Source organism: Urocitellus parryii, chromosome 5 (assembly GCF_045843805.1).
Source record: "Urocitellus parryii isolate mUroPar1 chromosome 5, mUroPar1.hap1, whole genome shotgun sequence".
NCBI lineage: Eukaryota > Metazoa > Chordata > Mammalia > Rodentia > Sciuridae > Urocitellus > Urocitellus parryii.
Genome location: NC_135535.1, coordinates 64,057,866 through 64,079,680, shown reverse-complemented (window position 1 = coordinate 64,079,680; position 21,815 = coordinate 64,057,866). Strand labels below are relative to the sequence as shown.

At 52.6% G+C, this 21,815-nt stretch overlaps 2 protein-coding genes across 2 annotated transcripts; one reads left to right on the top strand and one right to left on the bottom strand.

Moving 5' to 3' along the window:
- Window positions 1–941: 941 nt before the first annotated feature.
- LOC144254869 (keratin, type II cuticular Hb1) lies at window positions 942–5,627 on the bottom strand. The gene is made up of 9 exons (XM_077798583.1): window positions 5,259–5,627; window positions 4,332–4,540; window positions 3,673–3,733; window positions 2,867–2,962; window positions 2,505–2,669; window positions 2,180–2,305; window positions 1,686–1,906; window positions 1,385–1,416; window positions 942–1,177 (listed from the first exon to the last, which is right to left on the bottom strand). Exons 1-9 carry the CDS (start codon window positions 5,625–5,627, stop codon window positions 942–944), a joined length of 1,515 nt encoding a protein of 504 aa, XP_077654709.1.
- A 9,957-nt stretch (window positions 5,628–15,584) lies between these two features.
- On the top strand, window positions 15,585–21,010 carry Krt86 (keratin 86). Its single transcript, XM_077798593.1, has 9 exons — window positions 15,585–15,950; window positions 16,712–16,920; window positions 17,508–17,568; window positions 18,266–18,361; window positions 18,557–18,721; window positions 18,922–19,047; window positions 19,321–19,541; window positions 20,664–20,695; window positions 20,829–21,010. The coding sequence occupies exons 1-9, from the start codon at window positions 15,585–15,587 to the stop codon at window positions 21,008–21,010; spliced, it is 1,458 nt and encodes a 485-aa protein (XP_077654719.1).
- Window positions 21,011–21,815: the final 805 nt, after the last annotated feature.

The following is a 21,815-nucleotide window of genomic DNA, read 5'->3' as shown; positions in this document are numbered from 1 at the left end:
AGGCAATGCAAACCTTTGAGGCAATGCATCTCCAAACCTCAAAGAGACTCTATTTAAAAAAAAAAGAAAGCCATGTCAAAGGCTTTTTGAAACTTTAAATCATATTCATGTATCTACACCTAAAGAATTCCAATAAATTACCCAGGCATGAGTCTTCACCAACAAAGCAGTGAGTGATGTTTCCTTAAGTTTTGAGTCATGACAGAATCTAACACTCATTATCCACCAGTTTACAGACGTGCGCAGGATGTCTTTGAGGTAGCTCCGGTCTAGTGGAACGAGCCCTAGAGACCCACACAGGGTTCAAACCATAGTTCAACCACTCAACCAAGTGGAAAGCTGGTTACCACAGGTCTCCACTTTTGATCTCTTCATCTGTGAGATGTATCGTTGAGGTTGTGTGGGTAAAATCATTAAAGTTGTGTGGACCAAATTCCATCATGCAGAGCCTAGCACAAACCCTGGCTAAGTCAGACTGTTGTGAGCCCAGGGGTAAGGGAAAGTCCTGGAGGCAGCCGTGGGTCTTTATCTGATCCATGTGACTCTGAGGCCCTTCTCAACCCCCAGCACCTGAGGAGCTTAACAGACATGCACACAAGGTCCACTGTTGGCTACATTGATTTATTGGAAACACAGTAAGACAGAGATGAACAGGGCGGAAAAGGAAGGGGGAGGCTGGGGGGGGCTCCAACCTGGGCCCCATGGTATCCCAGGATATGGCCCTGGTCCTGGTCCTCCCCTTTCTAGGCTCCAAGGGGACTTCTTCTCCGTCAGCAGAGCCCAGGAGCAGGGGATCACACAGGGAAACCAAAGGGGCTGGGAGTAGAAGGGACCCATCAAAGTGCAGAAGCAGGGGAGCCCTTGCCTCAGGCCCTTAGGCTGAGAGGGGCTGAACTGGCTCCTCAGGAGAAAGGCCAGGGCCTGGGCTGCAGCCTATGCGACTAACATTTCCGGCAGCTGCTGGAGCAAGAGCCCACTCCGAAGGAGCTAATGCCACAGGAGCCCACTCCGCAAGTGCCCAGGCCGCAGGACGTGACAGAATTGCAGGGCGCGCACATTCCAGTGTTCACCACCAGGTTACCGCTGCAGGGGGCGTTGCAGGTGCTGCCCGTGACTGGCCTGGAGCCAGACACACAGAGGTCCCCGCACGTGACTCCGCCTCGGGAGCTGCTGACACCTGTAGTCCCAGAAGGCTGAGTCAAAACTGGGAGGCGGGGCAAGGCATCCCATTTCCCCAAGGGCATCTCCTCATGGTTTTTCTGGTTGTCCCTCCTGAAGTGACACCAGCCCCCCATTTATGTTCTGCTCTTACTGCTATCCCTCTTTCCATACACCTCCGCCACAAGAAGGGGGAGATCTGTTCCCTATGGGCCCCAATACTCACAGACATTCACAGCCCCAACGCCTTCACACAACCTGAGGGAGGACAAGAAAAGGAAATTAGTGACCGGCCCCAGTTGCAAACAGAGCTCTCCAAAGTCTTAGGGTGGGATCCACAAGGAAGTCTCAACAAATTAGGAGCCAAGGCCCAGAGGGAGCGGGTTGACCATACACACCCTACTTTCCCAAGGTATAAATCTTAGGTTTTACCCCCAGAATCTTGACCTTTGATGAACCAAGGAAAAGATAGGGTCTAGGCAAGGTATCAGTACTGGGGACACAAACATCCAGGGACTGGGACACACCTCTGCTCCTCGCCCTCCAGCAGGCGCCTGTAGGTGGCGATCTCGATGTCCAGGCCCAGCTTGGAGTTCATCACCTCCTGGTACTCCTTGAGCAGGCAGGCCATGTCCTGCTTGGCCTTTTGCAGGGCGCCCTCCAGCTCAGCCAGCTTGCAGCGGGCATCACTCAGGGCCGCCTCGCCCTGCTGCTCAGACTGGGTCACTGCGGTCTCCAGCTTGTTGTTCTAGAGACCCAGAGGAGAACAGGGGAGGTTATGGTCCCTGAGTGTGTGTATATGTCATTGCCTGGATGTGCCAAGGGTCTCCTCACAGCTGGGAACAGTCCAGAAACAGGCCCTCTTGCCTTGTTCACCTGGATCACCCAGATTGACCACCCTGGGAACCTGGTCAGGCAGATGGGCTGCAGAATGAGTGGTGAGGCCCACATAGGGCACAGCCTGGCTGTGTGGCACAGGGCAGGGCCCAGCCCCCCTGCTGTTGGGCACAGTGAGCCATACCTGGCACTTGGCATTCTCAATCTCGGCCGTGAGCCTCTGGATGATGCGGTTCAGCTCGTTGATCTCCTCCCTGGTGCGGCGCAGGGTCTCCCCGTGCCTGATCACTGTGGCCTTCATCTCCTCGCACTGGGGGAGGCAGACATGCTCTGAGGCTCAGCATGGGGCACCCTGAGTCTTGCAACCAGCCAGCCAGCCCTGCCCTGGCCCCAACCTCAGAGCTGTCTGTCCTCCCCTCACCACCTCAGGGCATCAGAGTCCCCAGGCAAAGAGGCCTTGTTCCCCTCCCACTACCACATGCACAAGGCAAGGGTCCTGAGCCCCTCACCTTGCTGCGGTACCAGGACTCGGCCTCAGCGCGGCTGCGGTTGGCGATGTCATCATACTGAGCCTTGATCTCAGCCACGATGCAGTCCATGTTCAGGTCACGGCTGTTGTCCATCTTGACGATGACTGAGGTGTCAGAGATGTGGGACTGGAGAATGCGGATCTCCTGCAGGAGGAGCATGGGGACATGTCAGAGGCTCCTTGAGACCAGATCTCAACCCAGCACACCAGTGCCCAACTTCTCAGGCTCTCTTGGCCCCCAGACCCTGCCTGATCACACAATCCCAGCCTGGAGCCCCAGACACAAATCCCTGTCCACCTCCCCACTCCCTCTAGCCCTCAGCCTGGCCTAGCGACCCTCACCTCCTCATACAGTCGCCTCAGGAAGTCGATCTCCTGGGTCAGCGCCTCCGCGTTGGCCTCCAGGTCTGACTTGCGCAGGTAGGCACAGTCCACGTCCTGGGAAGATGGGGGTGGGGTGAGCTCAGAGGGTCCCTGAAGATTGTGCCTCTAAATGCCTCTTTCCTCTTACCCCTTCCATTCACGCCAAGGGAGAAGGATCCCTACTGTCTCTACCACCAAGCCATCTCCTGCCTTCTGACTCTCCCCAGATGTACCCAGCAACCTCCTCAACTGTGACAACAAAACTTTGGTGCCTTGGACATGGCCCACCTGCCTGGCAGAACCCCTCCCACCTCTCTTTTTTACCCCTCCTGCTGTAGGAAGCCTGCCCAGGGGACCCCTCAGTTCTGCCACCTGGTCCTTCCCTAGCCCCCAACAGTCCCCCAAGTGGCCCCCTGACCACTCCTGGTCCTACTGCATCATCCCTAGGCTCTGGGGTCACGTCTTTGCTTTGTCATCAGACTTTCAGCATGCCAACAGACCACACCACTCCCAACAGGCAGACTAAACTCCTGGACTCCAGGGGACCCCAGCCACAGACCTCCTAGGCACCCAGAGGTCAACACAGCCACCCCCTCGCCCCAGGGCAGGCATTTCCCTTGTCACAGCCCTAGGTGTGCCATTTGATGGTCTGCCTCTCTGGGCACTGCCCATCCTGATGTGGAGAGGTCACTGCACCCACCCTGAGGTTCAGCCCCCACGGTGACCCCAAAAGAGTCTGCCCCCAAATCCTTCATGGCTCTGCTTCCCTCTGCCATGCGACTCACCTTCTTCAGAGCCACAAACTCATTCTCAGCTGTGGCCCTCAGAGAAACTTCCTCCTCATACCTGAGATGGGAGAGAGGGGAGGTGAGGGCAGGGCAGTGTCCACAGACCCCACCCCGCAGGCCAGCCAGGGGCTGGGGAGGGAAGCCCACACTGCTGGCCCCAGCCGCCCTGCCAAGTCCTTGCTGGTTGGAGTTGGGGTGTCTGGGATCCTCTCTCCACTCTGAGTTGGGGATGGAGAGGGCTCCTGTGGGACCTTCCAGTCCCAGTGCCAAGGCTGCACTGAGGTCCCCTCAGGAGGCAGAAAAGGGAGTGGACACTATGACCTCTGGGGTACTGCAGCCAGCGCCCTCTGCCATGGTGTCAATCCTAGCTCTGCTGTGAGGTGTCATAGACCCAGAGGAACTCAGAACTGAGCACCAAGGCAGGGGGCCACCTAGTGTGGCCTCAGAGGATGGAAGGCTGAGGTGGGTGCAGAGCACTCCAGGCCTCAGGGCTGCTCTCAGGCAGGTGTGGACGGTCACAGCTCCATGAACAGGTCCTGCACTCCCTCAGCCTGCGCTGGGCCACACACCCTCCCTGGGCATTCTCATCATCTGTGCCAAGGGCTCTCCCAAAGCCAGTCTGTGCAGGAAGGGACACCAGAGCCGGCCCCACTCACTTCTTCTTGTAGCCCTCCAGCACCTCCCTCACGTGGTTGAGCTCTGAGGCCAGCCTCCCGCTGTCGGCCTCCACACACTCGGCCTCCCGCCTCAGGGTCTCGATGTAGCCCTCGAACAGGGGCTCCAGGTTGCTCTCGCAGCACTTGCGGTTCTGGTAGAACTGCAGCTTGGTCTCCAGCAGCTTGTTCTGCTGCTCCAGGAAGCGCACCTGCCATTCGGGGTAGTGGAGAGAAGGGATCAGGGGTCAGCCAGCTCTTGGCATGGGGGTGATTGTTTGAAGAGGCCTCTGACCCTGGAGCTCACCAGAGGTCAGGCAGAGGTGGGCCCTGAGAACAGGACAAGTTCTCCCTTTTTGATCCTGATCCATGGTGGGAACCAGGGGCTGGTGGAGATATGTGCCTGTTCTCATGTGAGCCCAGTTCCCCATCCAGATGGATCCAAGGGACACATGTCAGGGCCCAGGTTCAGGGCTCAGCACCCCTACTCTGAAGGCAGTGAGGCTGGAGCTCTCAGCCAGCGCCCCACATTCAGACCCCATCATGGGGTTCTGGTGTGGGCATCATGGAGCTAATGTCAGGCCATCCAGGACAGAGCTGGGCTATCCTGCCCTCCCCCACTTCCTCTGGTAGACATCCCTTCTTGCCCCAACCTGGCCTACCTTCAGTCTGGACCAGTCTCAGCAGCCACTGATGCATCCCTCTTATACTTCCTGCAGTCCAACTTGTGCCTAGATAAGACTGTTCACTCCATTTTCCCACATAATCTGCTTCTCTGAGAGTTGAGTGTTTCTGGGTTTGTGTCTGTGTCCCATCAGACTGTGGTCTCAATGATGTAAGGTCATTCTGCCTCTTCCTCCTCCCTCAATGCCCAGGCCTGGCTGTGCACCCGTGTTGGGGATCAGGAAGGGTGCGATCCAGGACACCCACCTTGTCGATGAAGGCAGCGAACCTGCTGTTGAGACCCTTGATCTGCTCTTTCTCCTCGTGCTTCACGCACTGCGCGTTGGGGTCGATCTCCAGGTTGAGGGGCGTGAGCAGGCTCTCGTTGACGGACACGGAGGTGATGCAGGGTGGGCTGGGTCCGCACACGCCGCCAGAGCGGTAGCCAAAGCTGCGTCCGCAGGAGCCAGAGCGGAAGGCTCCGCAGACGCTGCGGCTGCTGAAGCCCCCGGTGATGCCGCGGTAGCAGGAGATGCCGCGGTAGGGGGCGGCGGTGATGCAGCAGCGGCCTGGCCGGGGCCCGCAGGCTGAGGCGCAGCTGAAAACTCGGCCTCCGAATCCTGATCCGCAAGTCATGGTGCTTCTGAAGGTGTTTGCTGCAGAGGTGAAGATGGGAGGGCTGGAGTCGTGGTGGAAACTCCAATGTGCTGGTCTGGGCACCCCAGTCCTATTTATGCCCAGCTTCTGAATGGGCTTGGCTATGAAGATGGATTGGGGCAATTTGAGCTTTATGGGCTTGGGCGGTTAGCCTTGTCCAACCCCTCTCCAGAATGTTCTTTAATGGTGGAGTGGCCCGCACCCTCTTCTTTGTAAAACATGACAGCCTCTGGGCCCTTGGGGACTCAGCATGTTTCCACTTCAAAGTGCCAGGCTGGCAGGCATGCACCCAACACGCACTTGAGGCACAGAGGAGGGCTGTGCAGAGGGCCAGCAGAGGGGAGAATGGGGCTTGGGGAAGGGGACCTGTGACTAGAGTGTGATGTATGGAGGAAGGGACCTGGGACAGACTGAGGCATTTACAAATAACAACTGGCTATCTCCATTCCACAGTTAGTGAAGTTCGTTCGTTCATTTATTCTTTCTTTCTTTTATTTATTTTTTTTCTAATTAGTTATATATGACAGTAGACTGCATTTTGCTTCATTGTACACAAAGGGAACACAACTTTTCATTTCTCTGGTTGTGCACTATGCAGAGCCATACCATTTGTGCACTCATACATGTACTTAGCTTAATGATGTCCATCTCATTCCACCATCTTACCTACCCCTGTACCCCTCCCTTCCCCAACTTCCCTTTGCCCAATCCAAAGTTCCTCCAGTCTTTGAACTATTTATTTATTTATTTATTTATTTAATGTGGTGCTGAGACTTGAACCCAGTGCCTCACATGTGCTAGGCAAGCCCTCTGCCACTGGGCCAGAACCCCAGCCCCAATGACTAAAGTACTTCTAAAACAAACCTGCATCTCTCCAACTCTAGATTCTGCAACAGGCTGCTGAAAATCATCAGATTTTCCTAATATGATAGCTGACAGCAGATTATTAAATATTTTTTACATCTTTTTCAACTTTTATTATAAAAATTTTCAGAGAAAAGTTGAAACACTATAACAAACACAGACAGATATTCCACCTAGATTTCTAAAGAAAACCCCTGATAACATTATGTTACATTTGCCCCATTATTTGATGCTTTCAGAAATCATTGCTGGTAAACCTTAAATACTTTAACAGGCATTTATGGTGTGTGTGTGTGTGTGTGTGTGTGTGTGTGTGAGAGAGAGAGAGAGAGAGAGAGAGAGAGAGAGAGAGAGAGAGAGATGTTGGGGGTTGAACCCAGGGCCTGGTGCTCACTAGGCAAACTACACCCTAGCTCCATCAGCACAAATTTCTTAAGATTAAGGATGGTACTTTTTCCACATGTAAGAAAATTAACAATAATTTCAAACACCACTTATTATCCACCCCATATTCAATTTTTCCTAATTATTCCTAGGTGTGTGTGTGTGTGTGTGTGTGTGTGTGTGTGTGTTACATGGAATTGAACCCAGGAATGCTCTGAGCTAACCCTCAGCCCCTTTTATTTGATTTGTTTATTTTTTTGTGATGCCCAGAGCATCATTCATGTCATGCAAGCACTCAACCACTGAGATACCTCCCCAGTCCTAATTTTCTATTTTGAGACAGGGTCTTGCTAAGTTACTGAGGCTGACCCTGAACTTGCAATCCTCCTTCAGCCTTCTGAGTCACTGGTGACTCAGAGTGTGCCACCATCTCAGGCTGCCCTAGATTTTTTAAAAATAGATTTTATGTGATTTATCTGTGGCTTTCTCCCTTGTGTTTTCTATAAATTGGAAGTTGGATCTACAACTGGTTTGCTAATTCGGTAGGTAATAGATACAAGTGGCTATTTAAATTTGTATCAGTTAAAATCAAGTAAATAGAAAATCAAGTTCTTCTGTTGCACTCTGTGTATTTAAGTCCTCAATTACTACACACCACTAGTGCCTACTTCATTGGTAGCACAGGTGAAGAACATTTTCACCATCCCATAATTTTGTTTTGGACAATATTGGGTTGGGATCTTGAATAGTTTTAAATTAAACATTTTATAAAATATGCTATATCAGGGGCTGGGGTTGTGGCTCAGTGGCAGAGTGCTTGCCTAGCACACGTGAGGCACTGGGTTCGATCCCCAGCACCACATTAAAAAAAAGTAAACAAAATAAAGGTATAAAAATATTTTTAAAAAGATGCTATATCATATTATATCAGCCCAGGAAGCATAAAATGTCAGATTGGTGATGCTAATTGGATCACTTGAATATGTTTTTTGTCTTTACAGTTGGAAAGGACTCTGTAGGGAAACACACATCCTATTATGATAAAAGGGTATTTTATTGTTTATGTACTATATGATCATCACTATATGACCTAAGTGATCTCTAATTCACACATCAACAAAATGAAGGGTGTACCATTACCTCTATTTTACAGATGAGGAAACCGAGGTGCAAAGGGGTTAAATGACTTGACCATAGCCTCATGGCTGGCTAGAGCCAGGAGATATAGGTGCTTTCTCACCTGAAAGCAATGACATCCCTTGTTTTTCCTACTCCCTATAAGTAAAGTTGTTTAGGAGGGGATATCTCTGGATTTATGGAGGGGAGAATCAGGAAGATGGGCAGAAGCAGAGGGGATTGAATAAGGAGGACATGAAGGGACGGGGACCGGGAAAGAAAAGGAAAGACAGTGGATGAATCTGACATAATTTTCCTGGTAAAACTATGAATACAGCACAGTGAATCCCACCAGTGTGAATATCCGCAAGACTGGAGTTCTAATAAGAATAAGGTATTCCTTGCTTGCATAACTATATCAAAATGGGTTCTATGTCATGTATATCCAAAAGGAACTGATAAAGTTTAAAAAAAAAGAACTAGGAGTGAATGAGGGGTGTGAGTGGCAGGGGGCACCCTGGTGCTGTTTGAAGGCTGGACAGGAAGGAGTTGGGTTGGCTGTGCAGGGCAGGCAGGGGATGGACACCATCACTTTTAGCTACTGGGATACCTCTGGGATTTTTAGACCTGTAATTCATTTGGTAGATTGCACTATGTCCTATTTACCCATGAACCACCCATACTGAACAGGTCTAGAAAAACTACTGCATAAAATACAGAGGCATGCATTAAACTGAAGAGAACAGGGTTGTGAAATGACTTGACTCATGGTCCTGGGGGGCCAAGGCAGGCAGAGGTGCCTTAGGGAAGGGGCAAGGGGGTGGCTGGTGGGAAAGAGCAGGAAGGGGAAAATCAGGGCAGGGTTCAGTGTGTCTGTGCACAATATTCAGAGGGGGCCTGTGACATGATAGATACGGGGTCACAGACTCTGTGGGTCACCTGATCATCTAGAGGAGGATGTGGCAGTTGCTGTTACCTTATGTGTTCAGTTGCAGCTGGGCCAATACTTCTGAAGCTCTTTGTACCCTCATCTGCAATTCTGGGCAATGCCCACCATCAGACAGCAGTGTCTCCCCAAACCAGCTGGCTGGGTGTCCTGAGGATGCTGAGTCAAGGTGCATCTCACACACTCGACTTTTTCTGCCATGTAACTCGTTATAAAAATGCCATGCATAAGCACAAGCTAATTACTAATGACTGGCCGTGGCTAAGCAATTTTTTAAGACGCAAGAAACAATTTCAAACGGGATATGAAGAAACTCAGATGTGACACCACTTCATAAAACTTCACAAATTATTGATTGCTGCTCATTTTTGAAGACATAAAATTTCCATTAAACCTGTTTTCTTCAAGTGGAAAAACTCGCGGTGGTGGTGGTGGGAGGGTTAGAGACTCACCATTCTTGTCTCTGGCAGTGTATAGGTATTTTTTGAAAGTTAAAATTATTCTTATAAAATTTGATTTCATGAAATCATTTTTGTGAAGTATGTCAACACACAGGAGATTGTAGAGGTGTGTACCTGCCCCTATAGGAAGAAACCATATACAGGAATCTTCCAGCCTCCTATGTAATATACCCCATTCTTTTTGTATTTTCCCCCTTCCTGGCTAGGGTGACCCCTCACCTGGACTTTGTGTTTAATTATCCCTTGTTTTCCTTTTTAGTTTTAGAATCAATGTAAGCATCCCTCAATGATGTATTATTTTGTTTCCCAGTTTTTGAACTTCACATCAATGGAGTCATGCTGCAGTCTTTTTTCAATTCTGGTTTCTTTTGTTCAGGGTTGCTTCCTGCGACTACAGTGCTCGGCTTTCCCCTCGGAGTGCTCATTGTATGAAGAGAACAGAGTTATTCACCTTTCTACCCCCATATTTTCATGGGTATTTGAGTTCTGTATGGTGAGCAGAGTTGGCACCAACAATCTTTTCTGTGTCTTCTGGTGCACCTGTGCGAGAAGTTTTCTGGAGTGAATGGGTTTTTTTTTTTGTTTTGTTTTTAAATTGTGGAAGTAGTATATCTTTAGAGTAGAATGCTATTTTATGAATGTTCTTCCAAACTTAAAAAATAACAACCTAAATCAGGCACAGTGGTGCACACTTGTAATCCCAGTAGCTCAGGCTGAGGCAGGAGAATTCAAAGCCAGCCTCAGCAACTTAGTGAGGCCCTAAGCAACTCAGTGAGACCCTGTCTCTAAATAAAATATTAAAAAGGGTTGGAGAATGTGGCTCAGTGGTTAAGTACCTCTGGGTTCAATCCTCAGTACCAAAATCATCATCATCATCATCTTAGATGTTTATCATTCTCCATACTAGATATGTTTCTGAGAACCCAACGTGTTTTGACTTACGTGATTTTTATTGATGACCCCCTGAGACCTGTGTTCTTAGACACTGAGGCCTGGGGAGGTTGAGAAATTGCTCAGGTTGTGAGTTTGAGATAGAGCTGACACAGCCTGGTGCTGTGGACCCCTGTAGAAGGGATGAGTTTGTCCTATTGTGCCTCTATCTGACCGCCACCTGCCGTCAATAATGGTAGCACCCATTTGGTGGTGTTTGTGTGTAACACACAAGCACACACTCAGTCATCTCTTCTCCTGTGCCCTCTTCAAGGCCCTGCAGGGTGCCACTGGGACTCAGGACTAGAGGGTGGAGGAGAACTCACCCTTGTCCTTGATGAGCTTTCAGTTAGAAAAAAAAAAAAAAAGCTGGATGTGGGCCCAGACCCTGGACAGAAGTGCAAAGACTGCATCACATCAATGTACAAAAGTTTGGTTTGTGGATATGTTCCAAGGGCTTGGCACATAGTAGGTATTCAGTAAATATTTGTTGAATGATTAAAATGTACTAGCTACATATTAAGTGCTGAGTAATGGAGCCATCAAAGTTTGGTGGCCAATTTTGTCAAGCTTTGTGGTCGGATGGGGTGGGGACCAAATGAAGCAGAGCAGAGGGTGCCCATTCCTGGGAGTGGGGAGGGGGAGGGGTGATGTTCCCTGCTGGGACTTGAGTGAAGGGAGGAGGATGTGTCCTTGGACAAAGTGAGCCAGCTGACGGAGGCAAGGATCCTGAAGGCCTTGGGCAGAGTGGAGATGGGGTGTATGCTGGGGGAGGGATAGAGAGGCATGGAGGGAAGAGAGGATTCCTAGGGAAAATGGAGAGAAGGAGATGCTTAATCTTAGACTATTACTCTAAAGAGCCACTTGGAAAAAAAAACAAAGGAGGCCTGTGGTGGGGAGTGGCTGGGGAGAATGGGAGGGAGAGAGATGATTGGGGGACCGCGGAGGAAAAATGGGAGAAGATCCAGGGGATAATGGAAGAAAGGGGGACACTCCAGGGATGGAGGAGCAGGGGAGGAGGAGGAGGGAAGGGGCCCAGCACGGAGGGCAAGGTCCAGACCTACTGGAGTGGTGGGCAACCTGAGCTCCAGATTTATAGCAGTGAGCTCTGCAGGGCCGGGGCCAGGGCTGGGGTAGGCGCGGGGCCTAGTTGGTGGGAGGGCTCTCGGAGGCAGAGCTCAGTGTCCAGCCCCACCCAGGCTTCCTACCAGGGCCTTTGCCCTCTATCTAATGGGACTCCCCTCTGGTGAATTCTGATAGATAACTGGCCAGTGTGGTGGGCTCTCCTGGCTGAGGAGGCAGGGTTCTACCTTGAACGTCTCCCCAGTTCACTAACCCACTGCCTGCCTAGTGGCTAGACTTGAGGTGAACCCCCCAGCGACAGCTTGGTAGCTCTGCTGTTCTGTAAATAGCCACTCTGCTACCCCCTCAGTGTCCCTCACTGGAACTTGGCCTGCCCACAGACAGCCAGGACTGCAAGGTTAGAGAGGACCCAGCCCCCTGGACACCAGCAAGCCTGGCAGCCAATGTTTTGGTATCCTCCAGATGTAGGGCCACAGGCTGCCTCGCAGCACGCAGTCTCGGAACAGTCTCAAGGATGACACTGGCCCTGCTTCACGGCTCTCGGCCTCCTCTGTCACAGTACCTCTCGGGCCCCTCCACTCCCGAAACGGCCTGCAGGCTCCCCTTCCATCCACCCCTGGCCCAGTCTCGCCTGCTCCCACTCTCTGAAGTATGCCGGGGCACACCCTTTTGCCAACGCTGTCCTGACTGCCTCCTTACCCAGGCCTGTCCTCGCTCTTCCCCGGGAGCCCTCCCTGCTGCTCCAGTCAGGCCAGCTGCATTTTGCACTGTCCCTGAGTGGACACAGGCAGAGTCACTGTGTTCCTTAACATCTGGTGGAACATCTGAAAGCAGCCCTCTCCAGACATCTGGCCTTTGTTGTGAATGAGGGTCTGTCTTCCCTGCCAGACCCAGAGCATCTCCCTCCTTCCCTTACTGCCTCCTTCCCCCGCCCCCAATTAAGATAGGATCCAGCCTACCATATCATATGATAGCCCCCATATCATATCAGACACCGAGTCCCTGAATGCCCCAGCTGGAAGGTGACATCCGGTCTTAGCAATCCTCCATTTTGGGGAATCCACCTCACAACAGGCTGCACCAGAAAGGCTGGACTTAAGGGAGCTCTGAACAAGGACTTCCTAATGATAAAATTCTCCACTTTGCTCATTTTTTTTTCCAGGCACAAAGTCCACTTGGGCTGAAGGAAGGGACTGATGTCCAGATGACAAGGTCTTTTTGTTTGACATATCTTCTCCAACAAGATGGCCAGCCCGGCAGGGATGTTTTCTTTGATAGAAAGTTTCCCTAAGTACAAACTTTTTTTGGAGCTTCTGGGAAGTTCTTCCTCAACTCCAACTTCCATTTGTCCAGCTGCAGTGAGAGTTGACCTTCTCTTGCTCTTCTTGGCGTTCCATTATACTTGGATGGATTATCAAGGGCATCTTCCACTCTCAGCCACTCTGCCACCCCCTGGCTACCCACAGATCAGGAGGTTTGGGGATCAAGATGAGTGAGCATGACGTTTTTGATTCATGACTGAGGTTTGTTGATAGTCAGTTAAGGTCACATAATAAATACAATCTATGAATTATTCACCAATTACTGGCTTTTCATATTAACCAAACTTCTTTTTGACTAGTGTGGTTGTCCAGGGATGAATGACATTTTTTTCTTGGTTAGGGTGATAAATTCTCAAAGGGCCTCACTGAGGCATTCAGTCTGGACTGGGGATTGGAGGAGGGGCATTTAGGCTCTTTCCCAGGATGTGGGAAATGAATACAGTAAAAGGTTTCAGTTCTTTCTGCCCCTTGGACAGGCCCAAGTGGTAGAATGATAGTAGATAATATTCACTGAATACTTTCTTTGTGCTATGTGTCGTGTTAAGCATCGCTCATACATTATACTGCATTCAGTCCTCTTACTAGCACTTAAAAACAGGCACCATTGATGTTAACTGATCATAGATGGCTTAGGAATGTGGGTGGGTGAATCCATCAAACATGCCAACATGGCCGCAGCAGCAGCAGCAGCAGCAGCAACAAAAACAAAAATGATTGCACACTTGGAGTACGTTTGGCTCAGTTCTAAGAGCTCTGCACGGACGAATTCCTTTCATCCCCACAACAACTTTATGAGGTGGGCACTATTATTATCCTCATTTCACAAATCATGGAGGAGGTACAGAGAGGTGAAGTAATTGCCTAAAGTTACACAGCAGAGGACGGCAGAGCTGGGATTTGACACCAGGCAATTTGGAATCTGGTTCTGTCGTCTCAACTGACATGTCACCTATCCTACTTTTTTTTTGCAGTCATATTAAGACATCAATTTACACAGTGACTGAGTGTACACACACACACACACACACACACACACACACACACAATTGAAACCCAGACTATGGAACAAGAGTTACACAGGAAGCAATATAAAGCACTTTGATATTGTTCTATTCTATTTTATTTGATGTTGTTTCATCTAGTTCATTAAAATAAAAAATTTAGTTCATTAAAATAAAATTCTGGTTGCTCTCATTGGTGGGTCACAACATGAACTCTAAATACATAAATAAATAAGACAAACAAAACACTGCCCCAGAGCCAATTGCATCTTTTTCATAACTTTATTTAATTTATTTATTTTTATGTGGTGCTGAGGATCAAACCCAGTGTCTCACATGTGTTAGGCAAGTGCTCTACTACTGAGCTACACCCCAGCCCCACAAATTGCCTCTCAAAGATAACAACAAAACCCATATGCATGGTGCTCTGGAGTACACTGAGCATGTACACATCTCTGTAAATGTCCAGTGCGTGGCAAAGCCTTAACCCACTTCCCAGAAGAGTGAAGTGACTTGCTCCTTGTCCTGCCCCCAGGGCTAGTCAGGAAAGTGCCTTGGCCCCTACTCAGTCATTGGAAGTTCAGGTCCACACTGGATGGGCAGCAATCTGGATCTCTTCTGACCCCTGTCAAGGTTAATGACAAACTGCTGTGCATGGAGGGGCATTCAGGAGGGCAGAACATGGAAAGTAGCAGGATTCAGGGAGTGAGGTGGGGGCTGGACCAGATAGCTCTATGGGGTTTAGTATTCTGAGCCAATGGTATGCAGACTGGTAGAAGTAGGGCTCACCCAGACCTTGGAGGAAACACAGAGGCCTGCAGTGAAATGTAGATATTTGGTCATTGCTCGAAGCCTTGGTGGAAATGACTGGGTTCTCCTGGGATCAGTGAGCAAGTGTGTTCCCCCGAGACCTTGTGGAAGATCCCAAGGGAAGGCATGCCTCCTTATGGCATAGATTGGCCAGATGGCCTAAGAGCCTGTACACACGTATTCCTGTGAGGATGAGCGAAGGTGCAGATGAGTACCTGAGGACGGGTGGTGTGTGAGATGGTGGAGGGAAGGCAGCCAGTGAGTGGAGAGAGAGTGAGAGGGAGGGAAATGAGAGGTGAGGGAAGGATGGAAGGACTGGAGAGATGAGAGGGGGGAGGGAGGGGGAGGGAGAGAGAGGGAGAGCGAGAGAGAGGTTTTGACAGGTATAGGGAAGGATTTGGGAGCAGGTTGAAGGCGTTGGGTTCCTGTGTGAGAGACTAAGTTAGATACTTTTGTAAATGTGGGGATTTTGGGGTGCAGAAAGGGACCATCTGGGTCAGGGAGACCATCAAGCACACCTCAGGTTTTACATTATCTGATGTGCTGGCCCAACCTTTCTGAGCCGGTCAGATCAGCACCAAGGACAGCGGCACCGGACCCCCCCCACCCCCCCCCCGCAAAAAAAAGCAGCTAATCTGAGCCCCAGCTCCGCCCTGGCCCCTCTTTCCAGCCTGAATCAGTGCGCCCCACGTCTCTCAACCTCTCAATTTCTGTGTATTAGAAGGCTGGGGTGTGCGTGTGGGGGTGAGCTGGCCCTTTGAAGAAGAAAATTGTGCAGTTTAGGGCAAAGGACCATAAACATGGGCACCAATTAAGCACATTTAGGGGAGAGCCACAGTAGCTTCACAACCCAAGCCTATAAAGGCATCTAATAGTCCCCAACCACGTGGTCAGCCAGGCTCCGGGGATATATAAAAGGCCGACAGAGGTGGAAAAGGCAAACAATTGAATCCACGTCCACTGCACCCTCCATTTGGACGTTTCCAACGTCAGAGCCTCCCGTCTCCCGCCAAAGCACCATGACTTGTGGATCCTACTGTGGCCGTGCCTTCAGCTGCGCCTCGGCCTGCGGGCCCCGGCCAGGCCGCTGCTGCATCACCGCCGCCCCCTACCGCGGCATCTCCTGCTACCGCGGCATCACCGGGGGCTTCAGCAGCCGCAGCGTCTGCGGAGCCTTCCGCTCTGGCTCCTGCGGACGCAGCTTTGGCTACCGCTCTGGCGGCGTGTGCGGACCCAGCCCACCCTGCATCACCTCCGTGTCCGTCAACGAGAGCCTGCTCACGCCCCTCAACCTGGAGATCGACCCCAACGCGCAGTGCGTGAAGCACGAGGAGAAGGAGCAGATCAAGGGTCTCAACAGCAGGTTCGCTGCCTTCATCGACAAGGTGGGTGTCCTGGATCGCACCCTTCCTGATCCCTAACAGGTGCACAGCCAGGCCTGGGCATTGAGGGGAGAGGCAGAGGCAGAGGCAGAAAGACTTCCGTTTCACTGAGATCACAGTCTGATGGGAGAGACATACACAGACAGGCACTCCAGACCTACACAGGTACTCCAGAGCCAGAAAGACTCAATTATATTAAAAAAAAAAAAAAAAAAAAAAAGGAGAGAGGACAGGCTGCTCAGGTACAAACTACTCAACTTGTGGAGGAATGCAGCAGCTGCTGTTGGTCTAGAGCACTGGGCAGCCCCAGCTGAGGGCTGTGTGCTGGGGCAGGAAGGGATGTCTGCCAGAGGAAGTGGGGAAGGGCAGGATAGCCCAGCTCTGTTCTGGATGGCCTGACATTAGCTCCATGATGCCCACACCAGAACCCCATGATGGGGTCTGAATGTGGGGCGCTGGCTGAGAGCTCCAGCCTCACTGCCTTCAGAGTAGGGGTGCTGAGCCCTGAACCTGGGCCCTGACATGTGTCCCTTGGATCCATCTGGATGGGGAACTGGGCTCACATGAGAACAGGCACATATCTCCACCAGCCCCTGGTTCCCACCATGGATCAGGATCAAAAAGGGAGAACTTGTCCTGTTCTCAGGGCCCACCTCTGCCTGACCTCTGGTGAGCTCCAGGGTCAGAGGCCTCTTCAAACAATCACCCCCATGCCAAGAGCTGGCTGACCCCTGATCCCTTCTCTCCACCACCCCGAATGGCAGGTGCGCTTCCTGGAGCAGCAGAACAAGCTGCTGGAGACCAAGCTGCAGTTCTACCAGAACCGCAAGTGCTGCGAGAGCAACCTGGAGCCCCTGTTCGAGGGCTACATCGAGACCCTGAGGCGGGAGGCCGAGTGTGTGGAGGCCGACAGCGGGAGGCTGGCCTCAGAGCTCAACCACGTGAGGGAGGTGCTGGAGGGCTACAAGAAGAAGTGAGTGGGGCCGGCTCTGGTGTCCCTTCCTGCACAGACTGGCTTTGGGAGAGCCCTTGGCACAGATGATGAGAATGCCCAGGGAGGGTGTGTGGCCCAGCGCAGGCTGAGGGAGTGCAGGACCTGTTCATGGAGCTGTGACCGTCCACACCTGCCTGAGAGCAGCCCTGAGGCCTGGAGTGCTCTGCACCCACCTCAGCCTTCCATCCTCTAGGTGGCCCCCTGCCTTGGTGCTCAGTTCTGAGTTCCTCTGGGTCTATGACACCTCACAGCAGAGCTAGGATTGACACCATGGCAGAGGGCGCTGGCTGCAGTACCCCAGAGGCCATAGTGTCCACTCCCTTCTCTGCCTCCTGAGGGGACCTCAGTGCAGCCTTGGCACTGGGACTGGAAGGTCCCACAGGAGCCCTCTCCATCCCCAACTCAGAGTGGAGAGAGGATCCCAGACACCCCAACTCCAACCAGCAAGGACTTGGCAGGGCGGCTGGGGCCAGCAGTGTGGGCTTCCCTCCCCAGCCCCTGGCTGGCCTGCGGGGTGGGGTCTGTGGACACTGCCCTGCCCTCACCTCCCCTCTCTCCCATCTCAGGTATGAGGAGGAAGTTTCTCTGAGGGCCACAGCTGAGAATGAGTTTGTGGCTCTGAAGAAGGTGAGTCGCATGGCAGAGGGAAGCAGAGCCATGAAGGATTTGGGGGCAGACTCTTTTGGGGTCACCGTGGGGGCTGAACCTCAGGGTGGGTGCAGTGACCTCTCCACATCAGGATGGGCAGTGCCCAGAGAGGCAGACCATCAAATGGCACACCTAGGGCTGTGACAAGGGAAATGCCTGCCCTGGGGCGAGGGGGTGGCTCTGGGTGCCTAGGAGGTCTGTGGCTGGGGTCCCCTGGAGTCCAGGAGTTTAGTCTGTCTGTTGGGGGTGGTGTGGTCTTTTGGCATGCTGAAAGTCTGATGACAAAGCAAAGATCTGACCCCAGAGCCTAGGGATGATGCAGTAGGACCAGGAGTGGTCAGGGGGCCACTTGGGGGACTGTTGGGGGCTAGGGAAGGACCAGGTGGCAGAACTGAGGGGTCCCCTGGGCAGGCTTCCTACAGTAGGACAGGTAAAAAGGAGAGGTGGGAGGGGTCCTGCCAGGCAGGTGGGCCATGTCCAAGGCACCAAGGGTTTGTTGTCACAGTTTGGGAGGTTGCTGGGTGCATCTGGGGAGAGTCAGAAGGCAGGAGATGGCTTGGTGGTAGAGACAGTAGGGATCCTTCTCCCCTGGCGTGAATGGAAGGGGTAAGAGGAGAGAGGCATTTAGAGGCACAATCTTCAGGGACCCTCTGAGCTGAACTCCCCATCTTCCCAGGACGTGGACTGCGCCTACCTGCGCAAGTCAGACCTGGAGGCCAACGCGGAGGCGCTGACCCAGGAGATCGACTTCCTGAGGCGACTGTATGAGGAGGTGAGGGTCGCTAGGCCAGGCTGAAGGCTAGAGGGAGTGGGAGGTGGACAGGGATTTGTGTCTGGGGCTCCAGGCTGGGATTGTGTGATCAGGCAGGGTCTGGGGGCCAAGAGAGCCTGAGAAGTTGGGCATGGTGTGCTGGGTTGAGATCTGGTCTCAAGGAGCCTCTGACATGTCCCCATGCTCCTCCTGCAGGAGATCCGCATTCTCCAGTCCCACATCTCTGACACCTCAGTCATCGTCAAGATGGACAACAGCCGCGACTTGAACATGGACTGCATCGTGGCTGAGATCAAGGCTCAGTATGATGACATCGCCAACCGCAGCCGCGCCGAGGCCGAGTCCTGGTACCGCAGCAAGGTGAGGGGCTCAGGACCCTTGCCTCGTGCACGTGGCAGTGGGAGGGGAACAAGGCCTGTTTGCCTGGGGACTCTGATGCCCTGCGGTGGTGAGGGGAGGACAGACAGCTCTGAGGTTGGGGCCAGGGCAGGGCTGGCTGGCTGGTTGCAAGACTCAGGGTGCCCCATGCTGAGCCTCAGAGCATGTCTGCCTCCCCCCAGTGCGAGGAGATGAAGGCCACAGTGATCAGGCACGGGGAGACCCTGCGCCGCACCAGGGAGGAGATCAACGAGCTGAACCGCATCATCCAGAGGCTCACGGCCGAGATTGAGAATGCCAAGTGCCAGGTATGGCTCACTGTGCCCAACAGCAGGGGGGCTGGGCCCTGCCCTGTGCCACACAGCCAGGCTGTGCCCTATGTGGGCCTCACCACTCATTCTGCAGCCCATCTGCCTGACCAGGTCCCCAGCATGGTCAATCTGGGTGATCCAGGTGAACAAGGCAAGAGGGCCTGTTTCTGGGCTGTTCCCAGCTGTGAGGAGACCCTGGGCACATCCAGGCAATGACATATACACACACTCGGGGACCATAACCTCCCCTGTTCTCCTCTGGGTCTCTAGAACAACAAGCTGGAGACCGCAGTGACCCAGTCTGAGCAGCAGGGCGAGGCGGCCCTGAGTGATGCCCGCTGCAAGCTGGCTGAGCTGGAGGGCGCCCTGCAGAAGGCCAAGCAGGATATGGCCTGCCTGCTCAAGGAGTACCAGGAGGTGATGAACTCCAAGCTGGGCCTGGACATCGAGATCGCCACCTACAGGCGCCTGCTGGAGGGCGAGGAGCAGAGGTGGGTCCCATAACTCTTTACTCCCCCAATCATGCTTGGGCTCTCAGCATGCCATGTCCCTCACACTCCCAGCATTCTCTCCACCTCCGTTACCACACCTCACCAACCTGCAGCTGGACAGGAAACCTGTGTAAGTCCTTTGAGTCTGATCTAGCCCCATCTGAATGTCATGCTTACCTAGGCTGTGATATGGGATTGACGACTTTTATATATCTGAATTCAGAGTTGTGTATACGTAGGGTGATGTCTGTTCCTGAGAGTCTAACTTAACCTCCGGTCACCTTCCTTGAATGGCACTCCCTCTTTCCCAGTCCTGGTTTTTGTGTCATTCAGGATTAGGGCTCTTACCTAGCCTGGTCCTGCCTAATTCCAGCAGTAGCCTTGGGAATTCTGATTCATTTCCTAAAGCCTGCTTCAGCAGGAAATCCCTTCAAACTTTGCTTACCTACTGTAATCATAATAAAATACTCCACAATGGTCTTCCATTATAGCCTGGGGCTGAGGTAGACCAAGAGCAGGATCTGTCCCTTGTGGCAGGTTTGACTTACTCTCAGGAGTTTTGTTTTTGGCCTGCCCTGGACGTGGGGATGGAGGTAGAGGAAAAGATCCTTTGGTCTTTCAGACTGCCCATGGCTAGAGGGCAGCTCTACAGCTCCAGCCTCTTAAGGAGAGACTCTCAGAACTAGAACTTAATCTTTTCCTTTGAGTTTTGTCCCATAATTGTTTATTTGGGTGGGAGGTTGTCTGTCCCCCCTCAAATACATTTACAAAAATCAGAACCTAGAAACTGCTGCAGGGAAGGGTTCTCAAGTGCTCACTGCATGCTGGGTCCTAAGCTTTGCACGTATGGGAGCCCATTTTCCTGATGAGGAAACCTAGGCCCAGAGAGGTTAAAACTCACAATGCATAGTTAATAAGCAGCGGGCAGCAGACTGCAGGTGGTTGCAGGCCGACTCCAGCACCCACGTGGTGACGGGGATCTGGGGCCCCCCTTGCTGGTTTCTTACTCCTTTCCCCTGGCAAGTCCCCAAAGGGAGGCCCACGAATCACACCTTGCACCTGGTTGCTGATCGCGGAGCCTTTCCCGCGGTACTGACCTGTCAACTTTTCATCTCCCAACAGGCTGTGTGAGGGCGTTGGCGCCGTGAACGTATGTAAGTAGTCCGAGCCCTCCCCTTTCTCCAGCTAGGATGGCCCGAACCTTTGGGGAGGGGGCATCGCGCTCGCTGCAAAGCCACCTGGCTGGAGCTGTGCCTGACGCGTGGCTCCCTGTTCTCCCCCATGCAGGCGTCAGCAGCTCCCGCGGTGGCGTCTCCTGTGGCGATCTCTATGTCTCCGGTACTTCCCCTGCTGTCAACACCAGAGTTTGCAGCGCCCCCAGCAGCGGCAACGTGGTGGTGGGCACCCCCAACGCCTGCGCCCCCTGCGCCGGGGCCGGCGCCTGCAGCGGCGGCTGTAGGAAGTGCTAGGAGGCCACCTACAATCGAAGCTACAATCAAAGGCCACCGTCACTCTCTGCCTAGCCAGGACCTCGCGCAACCGGAACGCACCACCCACTGCCGGCCTCCCTGAGCCGGTTGGTTGCCTGATGTGTACACCCTACACTTCGTCCCCGCCTGCTCCCCTCTGGGCGCGCTGAGCCCGGGGAGGCAGGGGCGGCGCCTTGGTCTCTTTCTGTAACCTTTCCCAGTAGTCAGTTTGTTGTCCCAAGGATTCATCCTTTTCTTCCGCCTTTTGTTTTTTGCTGGATTCATTGGTCCTGCCTGCCCCCCTTCTCCAGAGCTTGGAGGAACAGGGCCGGCCCCAGAATCTCCCTTTCTGCCCTTTCCAGGAGGTTGCTAGGTGCTTTCACCTGGAAATGCAAATGGGAATGAACATTGTTGCACCTGGTTGCCAAGGGAGGGAGGGAGAGTACCTCTTTTCTGGGCTGCCTGCAGAAACTTCTAAAAAAGCCAATGACTCAGCTGCCTTCCTGCACTTTTGTCTGTCTCACTCTGTGCCTCCAATAAACTAATTGTAGCGAATCAAATCTGCTGTCTTGGAAGTGACTGGGCCCTACTACAATAGCTGGGACTTGCTGTGATTGATAGGTATGGCTTGCTGTGCCTAATAGGTAGGCCCTGCTGTGATGGATAGGTGGAACTTGCTGGGATTAATAGGTGGGCCCTGCTATAATAGGTGGGCCTTGCTGTGATTGATAGGTGGACCCTGCCACAGATTTCCTCAGTCCTTCACCATCCACGGAGATATTTTCAGTAGGTGAACATGATTGCA